Source organism: Parasteatoda tepidariorum, chromosome 1, assembly GCF_043381705.1.
Source record: "Parasteatoda tepidariorum isolate YZ-2023 chromosome 1, CAS_Ptep_4.0, whole genome shotgun sequence".
Taxonomy (NCBI): Eukaryota; Metazoa; Arthropoda; class Arachnida; order Araneae; family Theridiidae; genus Parasteatoda; species Parasteatoda tepidariorum.
In genome coordinates this window covers 41,434,725-41,445,030 of record NC_092204.1, presented here as the reverse complement: position 1 = coordinate 41,445,030, position 10,306 = coordinate 41,434,725, and the positions used below count along the sequence as shown (strand labels likewise).

General features: G+C 25.8%; 1 protein-coding gene across 2 annotated transcripts in view; it reads right to left on the bottom strand.

Annotated features, from left to right (window-relative positions):
* LOC107436142 (protein turtle homolog B) overlaps nt 1-4,578 on the bottom strand; it is a 409,568-nt gene extending 404,990 nt beyond the window's left edge. For both annotated transcript variants that reach the window (XM_071179194.1, XM_071179196.1), the window contains exon 1: nt 4,030-4,578. In XM_071179194.1, the coding sequence (XP_071035295.1) occupies nt 4,030-4,120 (91 nt within the window). In that variant the 5' untranslated portion in view covers nt 4,121-4,578. The remainder of the gene's footprint in view (nt 1-4,029) is intronic.
* Nucleotides 4,579-10,306: the final 5,728 nt, after the last annotated feature.

Below are 10,306 nucleotides of genomic sequence, written 5' to 3'. Positions count from 1 at the left end.
AAGCTCTATAAAATCATTTCTTTTATCTGTTTCCTTAAATTCCATGACATTTAAAGGTTAGAAGCAGATCTAGTTAGACTAGTATACTGTTACCTGTACTAGTTAATCCACATATAAATATTTGAAAAGCTTAGATTTTTATCTAATTATAATGTAAAAAGCCACTTTATAAGAATTAGTTTAATGCCCTGAACTATTCAAATAGTAATTTATCTTCAGATATTATTATTGTGTTTATAATAAATACAAAATGCATGGCATGCAAAATAAAATATTATAACAGTATATTTTTTTCAAAAATATTCTTAATAAATTAATTATTATTATAGATTTTATAATAAGTGAAAAAGCATGTGTGCAAAATAAACTATTATAACTACACATTTTAGTTCAAAAATATTTTTAAATAAAAAATCATGTTTTCATTAAATGAGGAATAAATTAATTATAAGACATTGTAATAAAAATACAATTAATGGACCTGCGCACTCTTTATTTATTTAAAATATAGTTTAAAATAAATTTTAACAAAAATAAAAAGGCACTTAAACAAACTAAACTACATTGATATTTCCACAAAAGTTATCTTAGTAAAGCTTTATTTACCTAAGCACATCGTTTCATGAAAAATAACATGATAGTTTTGTTACACTCATTATCTCGAGAATTCTATTTTACTTCAAATTAGTTGTTTAAGCTTGTAAGAAAATAACATTTTCTAAGTATTTCTAAGTAATGTGATTTTAGAATTCAGCAAACTATTTAGCTAACTATTCTATACTATATATTTTATTCAGCAAACTATTTAGCATTTATTATGAGTTTTTTTTTCTCTGGTGGCATCTGAATCTTACGAAGACTGTGAAAATTATCAAGAGAGAGTGTACTATAAGTAGAGAGTAGAGAAATTCGGTTAAAATTGCAGAAAACTAAAAATGGAATGTTTTTCTTTTACTTCAGAAAAAATAATATTCACTGGAGACTTAGTCGTCTGACTGAAATAAAATATTTCTTGGGTCTTTGACATCAAGCTTCTCGCAGCCCTTAAATTGTTGGATTTATGACAAAAAGTGGCATCTGCACCAACTAAGACACGGTTAAGGAAAGATAAAATTAGTCAGATGTCCAATTTTTAAAATACTAATGAAATGCTAAGAAGAATTTGGATGATTGAAACTAAGCGAGACCTCAAGAGCTTAAAAATAATCTTTCGTATTGAAAAGAAATTGATCAAAACTATCAGAATATGTTAAATTTACCGTGTTTCAGTCTCTATGGGGATACCAAAATACTCTCTAATTATTACCGAAGCGATTTGTTAATGTTTTTAGCAAAATTAATAATAATATAGGATTTTATATGTGATAAAACTTGATAATTTTATATTGATATTTAAGACCGCGGCTTAAATTCCCTTTATTCTGTAAAATTTACTTTTCAGTTTTTCTTATTTTTTTATTAAATGAGAGGTGATAAGAACTGTGATTTTGGAAATCAGATTTTCAGCAAAGTTGCTACCATATGAACGGAAAAAGTTCCAAATAAATAATTTATATAAGTATAGTTTTTTTTTACCAAATATGCCATTACCATATAGTGCAGTAATTTGGTCGGATTTTTTTTCTCTGTGAAGGATAGTGATAAGATCTTGCAATATTAAATTGAAAAGTTACCAGCAAACAACCAACTGTTAAGAAAGCGCTCACACTTAAAGTGTATTTCTGACTTATCTTTAATTCAGTATTCAACTAATTTTATTTTATTATTTTTGTTGATTGCAAACTGATGTGTTATTTTCACTGTTTATCAATTGTTTTACGTTGAACATTATGCCGAAGAGTTCTTATGAAAGTTATTATCACTACTCTAGAATGCATTTAGTCAGCATGATAATTTACAGCATTTACAAAAATTCTGAACTTCTGAAAGATTCTGAAAGATTTATAAAATTTGAGAAAAAAAATTTGATTTACATAAGACAATAAATATCTAGTTAAGAATCAATTGTATTGTATAAATATTAAGAAACTCAGTTAAATTATTGATAGAAAAATTGATTCTGCACTGTAAGAAATTTCATTCTAAAATTGAGGCAAAATACCAGGCAGCAAAATAAGGTCTGATTAACCGTAAAGTTTACGGTAAAGAACATGTTTTACCTTTACGGTTTTGAATGTGTCTACAATAAGTATGGCTATAAAACTATGAATACAAACTATACGGTTTTTAACCATTTACAGCCATAGTTTCAAAACTAGAAAAAATAGATTTTACTGGAAAAAGCAGTAAAGGCTTTTCGTTAGGTAATGGGTATTCGAGAATGCAGGACACTGGGAACTCTTCATGCGTTGAAAGAAACGTTTGAAATATTGTGGTGTTTATGTAGGGTCTCAAAGTTTAGTTCTGTCGGTCATGAGACTGGTAGCTTAGTACTACCGGCTATAACATGCACGCAGTTTCAAGGAACTAAGTGACTTTATTAGGTGAGCTAAGTTGGTGAGTTAAAATTCTGGTTATTTAACCGTATTAGGTGAAATGGTTTTTCTCACATTTGATGACTGCATAATTTATGGTTATTTGACTGCCATTTTGTAAATTCCAAAGCAATATTTAAACTTTTAAAAAAATTAAAAACAAATTATCATAACAAATTAGTTATTTTAAACCGTAATGACGACAACACAGAATATTTTAAAAATCCATTTTTTTTTTAAAAAGTTATTTTTGCTAAGTTTGGTTATTTTTTTAAAAAAAAAGTCTAAAAACCTATAAGAAAATTTTAAACTCAAACGATTTATTGAACTTGAGTTCAGTGAAAATATTTTGCATTCAATTTACTTGGTTTTTGCTTTACTTTTTTATTAATTTGTGTCCAAAAAGCTTTTGTTTTGCTGTAAGATTGTTTGTAATAATTTGTTTAAATGGTAATGTTTCAGGTGAATAGTTTCATGAAGCTCTATACTTTAGTTTTATTTTTAATCTTGTATTTATTGTAAGAATACGATTTTATAAATTATTGAAAAAATATGTTTTTCGAATCTCAAATAACTAAATAATATTCAGAAATTTGTTAAAAAAGTTTCAATTAAAAATATATCAGAACCGAATAGTTTTATTTCATTAGTACAAAAAATTGGATGTAATACTCTCCAAAGAAAGTACGGAAAATGCATTAACTTAATGAAAGATATAGTTGCATTGCGTGTTTAAGTTATTTAATTGTTGATTCAAGCTCAAAAAAAAGATATGTATTTTTATCCAAATACATAATACCAATGTTCGATATTTAAATACACAAATTAATTTTATTTGAAGAAGAAAGTGGTCCTCTAATTTATGGGTTTACAAGGGTAAAGGTCGATATTTGTATTTTAAATGTAAGATAATTTTTGCAAATATCATTGATTATGCAAATTTATGTAATTAATTACGCCAAATTTTGTTTAATCTATATGTTTCGAAAAGAACACTTGTATGTTATAAAAATCATTTATTATTCATTTAAATGAGGTACTGATGTTGGGTAGGTTAATTCCACTGCTGGAAGAAAGTAACAATTTTAAGAACAAATAGTTAGACTGCATTACTTTCTTGTTATTCAATCCAGAGCACGTTATTTAATGCTTGAATATATATTCATGTCATTGAACTTTAACTTACCAATAACCTTTAAAGAATATCACGGTTAAGAATCTAACGTATTAAATTGTTTTATATTTTTATTATTTTAATTCATATTTGTAAAGATAAACACATTTTAATAAGTATAAAACGTCAACGAACTCTTTCAATATTTGATTCAAGTTAATTCTGATAAATAAACCCTAGCATCAATTGTTAATGTCTTGAAAATAATGATTTTTAAAAAGTATGCCACTTTACTTAATTTTAATTGTATCAAAATATAAATATATATCTATATTAAAATGCGGAATTTCAGAAATAAATTTATTCAAAATTGATAATATAGTAATCAGGGAGATCTTCCAATTCTAAACTAAATATTTAAAAATTTTCAGTTTACCCTACCTGTTATTTCTGGAGCAACTCCCACAGCTGAATTAAGTATATAAATTCCAATCGCTACAAAGAGTACCGCTGCCGTTCCTCGATACCACATTTTAATATAGTAAACAAATATCTTCTAATTATCCTATCTCTTTTCAGATTTCCTTTCGAAAATCATTAGTTTCATCTAGGAGGTAAAAATTAAAGAATTCCTGATAATATAAGTGGCAACAGTTTTAAATCACATGATCACAGCACGAATCCTTCGTGAGAATTTATTCTCGGGAACATTTAAACTCAAATATTATCCATTCAAGTTTATTATCCACTCTAGACGAGAGAAAGCCTTTTAATTTGAGCAAATATATGCTCTAACAACTTTTTCCGAGCTTAAACGACACTTCCGCAAATAAAAGTTTTTTTTTGTTTTGACTCGCAGTGGCGCACAGAACGAATTCGGAGATAGTTGATGGTTACCCTCTATACTTTGCCGTATACGTCCACATATGACCCCGGACTCAGGATCGCTCTTTTCCCCGTGGCGCTGCAGCGAGCGCCTCTATTAGCACTGCTGTTCATGGTCGCCAATTCTGGCGCCGTATCGAAAACAAAATGCATAGCTTTATGCGCCAAAATATGCATTTAGAGGTTATCTTTGCTTTTACATTAAAGATCAGCTAGCTGAGTATCTTTATTTTTCTTTTATTATCTTATGCGTGGTATCAATTTTATCATATTTCTCTTTATATATATATTATAAAATCATTTTTGAAATGTAATATGAATCGTCTAACGCATTTAATATTTTATGATACAATATAAAATATTCATTTTTACTTGCATTTGAGATAAATAAAATTAAACTGAACTTTTACGTATTAAAATAAATGTAGACAATATTCGCAGATAATATAAATAATGAAGAAATAATCCAGCCAAACCGAATTACTGATAAAGAAAAAATATTAAATGGTGAACGAAATTAGAAAATTGTCGGTTCTTTTTTATGTTAGTCTATTTGCACGGTAATATTTTAATTTTGCATTTTACATTTGAATTGTTTTTGATTTATTAATAAAGTAAATAATGGATTCCAAAATATTGTAAGTCATAATTCATTGTTTTGATAAGAAAATATATTCATTACTTAAATAAACTAGGGTATAGGCATAGCTAGAAAATTCAATGCAAGCATAATTTATAATAAGTGATGTCAGAAAAAGTATTGTTTTATTATGCAATATTGTTATGTTAAAGGAAATAATATTTTATCTTTTTACGGTTTTATTATTTTAACACTGCGATAACACGCATGTTTTATTTTTTGAGGCGAGGGAATTAAACCGGCGTAGAAATTAATACCAATAATAATAATAATTAAAGACATCATAAAATCATGCATTAGTTTTATATTGAATTTGGAATCTCTAATACATTTAAGTAGTAGATTTAAATTAGTTTTATATTAAAATTAGCATATCATCGAAATAAAGTAAAGTGAAACTTCAGAAAAGGAATGCATTTAAAATAAAAATAAAAAAAAAAAATCATTTCGAGAAGTAGCGTTATGAAAAAGCTATTCATGTTAGTTTTTTTTTTATTCTGTATGAATAATTTATAGGAGAGCCAGTCATACAAAGGAGCACTGGGTGCTTAAGCTCCAAATTCAACTTTTTGGAAAATCAGATATAAAACACAGATTTCGGACAATTATTAATTATTCATAACTATTAATATTATTGTTATTATATTAATACAATAATAATAATAATTATAATGAAATCTTACTAGATTAATTAAAAATTTACGATGAAATTAGTTAATAATTTGACGATAAATCTGTTCAAAGTTTCATAACTCAAACTAAATTTGATAGATTTGAAAAACTCGAAGTAAATTTAAAACTTTTGGAAAAATACGGTGCTCAAAGACTAATTTAGTAATTGATTGTAATCAACTTTCTCCCATTTTCATTAGATCTACCCAACGTTGAAATGATTGTGAAACTATTCCACTTGAAATCTTTTGCACCACGATCCGTTGCCGGAGTGACCGTCATTTTATTTCTACATGTAAGCGCGAAATATAAAAATTGTTTTTATCACGTGTGAGCTGCTACAAAAGAATATAATATACACAGATTATATATACAAAGTATAAAAAATATTAGACTGACCGCCATTTTATGACGCTTCTGCACGGATTACCTTCTGTAATCTCTGAGGTGTTTTCACTGCTCGGTAAGTCTACGGACAGAGAAACAGTTTTACAGACACTTTACAGTCTTATTCTCTTCTACACTGTTCCTATTAGTAAAGTTGGGAATTTCTTCATTCACAATTACATTTATAAAAATGATAATCATCCGATATTTAATTAACTAAATAAATATAAAAGAGAAATGATTTATTTTTATATGAGCATCTTGAAATTAGTAAGTTTTATCAATGATTATAAACAGTTATCATTCTTTCAAATCGTTTCAGATTTATGAAGAAATTAGTTCAAAAAATTAATGTAACATGCACGGAAAAAATTCAGGTAAAATTACCGTATTGTATGATAATGACATTTCTGGTAAAACGTTCATAACTCTACTTAATAAAATCAAAATATGCGGAGTTTAAGCCATTCATTTGTGAATTTTTCTGTTTATATGGTAACGGTATACTAGAAATTCTGATTTTTAAAATTGTAGTTTTTATTACCATAAATTTTAGTAAAAAATACAAAACTGAGAAGTAAAATGGGTTTTACGGCATACTCTAAGGTCATTAGATAAATTTACTAAATTTTACAAAATTTACCAAATTTTATCATGTATTAAAAAACTATATTTAATTATTAGTTTTACTAAAATCATTAGCAAAACTCTTCCTTAAAAATTACCTAGCTTTTTGGTGTTCCCATAGAGCCAGAAACTCGGTAAACTTTGACCTATTTCGGTAGTTACAACCATATTTTTTCCAGAGAGTTAAGAAGCTCAAATTTTTGACCGAACTATAGACTAAATTAATTAGACTATTTATTCAAGGTTGCTACAAAAATCTATAGATTTATCATCGGAAATTTGTTAGAAAGAAATGAATAGGTTTTCTAGAAAAAAGTGAAGAATTGTGTTTATTTTTCCATTACATAGTTTTCGGCATGCAGGTTTTAGACTGTGATCATATTAATAACGCTAAGGCACAAATTAATTAGCCTACTAAAATATTAGTATGACATTATAGTACATAAAAACTAGTATGATAAATAGATCAAGGCAATATTTATTGTTTTTAGAGAGAGAGAGGGAGTAAAAGGTGCTTTAAATTTTTTCACATTATTAAGTGGATAAATTAAAATAGTGGATAAGTTATATAACGTTATACATATTATGAATTATAATCAGATAGTTTTTTTTTTCAATTTTGAGCTATTTATTTTACGTTATCGCAATCAGCTTAAGAAGGACTGAGTATTTTTTTATATGCTAATTGAAGATTGGAACCTAATATTATTGTATTTCAAAATAAAATTAAATTGTTTATGTTACATTATACAATTTTGAGGTAATAAATTGCCTCTTTCAACTTGTCATACATTAAAAAGTAATATATATTTGGCAGCGAAATATTTGGCAAACTACCGAAAAACACTTTAATAGAGCATCCTGGGTTTATTCCAAGTTTTTAGAAGCTAGATTTTAAGATAGTTATGATTATAAAAATATTCACTAAGGTTACAATGTATATCATACTGTTTTTTAGCACACTTTAAATTGATGCGGTTGAAAATATATAAAAATATTTAGCTTTCTTTCTTCTTTTTTTAAAAAAAAAAGTTATTCCTTTTTATTTTCAATTTGGAATTAGATTCATGCTCTTGGCAATGACTCTACATCTCTAAATGCAAAATATATATTATTTTCCTTAAATAAAAATCTTATGAATTGAGAATTATCAGATGATTGTAAAGTTTTATTTTATTTAATTCTAATTTAGATAGTTAATTTTCTTAAAAGTACATTTATGTTTATTAATAATGAATCGTTAGTGGATTGCTAATTTCATGCTCAATTTTACAGGTAATTTAATTTCTAACTTAAATTTACTAATTTACTTAACTAAATTTAAGTTATACTTAATAAATAGAAAAATGAGTTATTAAATCGGTTCTTTTTAATTTGAGTCTTATCAATTTGAATTTGATCACTACATGATTTTATTGGATGGTAATTTGCATTAGATAGCCACAGTATTGTTAGCAAATAAGCATAAAATTGGGTATAAAACATTATAAATAAACATGATATTATAAAAATGTGCTAGCTTATTAAGAAAGCATTTTGTTAATAATAAATTATTTCAGTAATTCGTGGAACAAGTTCAAATAAAGGTTAATTTCTAAATCAAGTTTAATACTTTTCCAAACTGACTTAATCAAGGAATTTCTCAAGAAAAGGAAAAATTACATTTCATTAAACATGATTTTATTAATTTATATCTCATCGCTGCATAATGCACAGATATTAATTTAACACTAATACGAAGAAAGTAAAAGTCAGTCATTACTGCACGAAAACAAACATAAAATTCACGTTCTTGATTATGTTGCAAATTCTAAGCTAAAAATCAATTCCGAAACTCAATAAAATCCTTAAGGGTAATCGTAATTAAGTCAAAACTTAAATTTCACATTTAACCTTAGTTTCCCTGAAATACATTATGGAAAACGTTTCATAAAAGACAAAGTTACCTTCGCTAATGACTAAAATTGATTAACAGCTACATTTTGCTCATTAAAGTTTTAATGATTACGAAAGTAAAATGAAATATCACTAATCAAATAAATGAGGAAAATTTCGAAGCAAGAATGGTAGGCTTTATTCATATTGTTTTATTTATACACCATCTTTTATTTCTTTAATGTTAAGCTTGGATAATCTTTTAGGAGTTTTTGGGAAGATCTGCTAATTGGTCAAAGAGAATTTAGGGATAGGCTTGATTTTGAACTTAATTATAATCAAATTCGAAATTTAACTAATCATTTCTTAAACACAAAATCCTAAATTAACAAGATTTGATTTTTGTCTAATAACATGCTTATTAATTTATTTTTAGTTAAGGTTAAAATACTTCGATAAATGTACTCAGCAAACTTCCTTTTCAAAAATATTGAAAAACTAATTTATTCCATTATATTTAAATTAATTTAAATTCGACTTATACAAAAATTTTCATTATGTGGAAGTTAATTTACAGAAAATCGAAGATAAGTCATAAAATTAATATCACTATGACTAATATCTATGAGAATGAATCTATGGGCATGAAATTTTCATTATGGACATTAAATTTCTTTTTCGAGAACTAAAAAGAGTTTTCTAAGACAAATTTTAAAAAAAAAATATTTGGTATTTTTGAGAAGTGAATAAAATCATCAATATGCAATAAATATAATATTTTTGACCTACAGCTGAAAACTGCCATTTACATTAAATAAAATAAATTAAATTAATTTTCTAACCGCACCTAAATTTTATAATTTACCATAGATTTTATTTAAATGAGGTGTAAAATAAAAGGAGAAAATTGCAGTACACATATTCAATGATATTCGTAAAAAGAAAATTTATTTCCTGGTCTTAAAAAACATGTTTCCCTATAGAGTTGACTGCTTCAAATAAATCTCCTTAGTGGTAATCGGAAATGGTGAAAAAAAGCGTATAGAAATGAAATAAAAAATACTGTAAAAATAAATTATTTTTTGCGTTGTTTTTCCGGATTTTGGAAAACTTCAACTCGTTGGGTTTTTGCAGCTTAAGGGCAAAAATGAATTACTGCAAATGAATTTCCCTGTCTTTATCATTCATTTATGAATTTGTTTGAATAATTTGCTTAAAATTTCTAAATAACATCGATATCCGTTGTAGTTGCTTGTTTTGAAATTTATAAAGACTTTGCTGAAAAATTTAAATACAGACTAGATTTATTTTATTAAATCAAGAAAAATAACACCCAGCGCATTTTAAAGGACCTCCTACCAATAAAATAATATAATTAAGACTACTTATCTATATATCTATTTTTATTGATATTATACACAAATATATTTTTATATATTTATGAGCTATTTAATAAATGCTGAATAACTTTTAATGAATAATGCATTCTTATAAAAGTATATTTTCTTATGAAAAGATGATTTCATTTCGGTAACTTTATTTAGTCTAGAATATAGATATATAATCCAGTAAAAAAGAGTGCTTCAAACTAATTTTATGTTTAATTGAGAGAAAAACTGAAAAAATGTATTT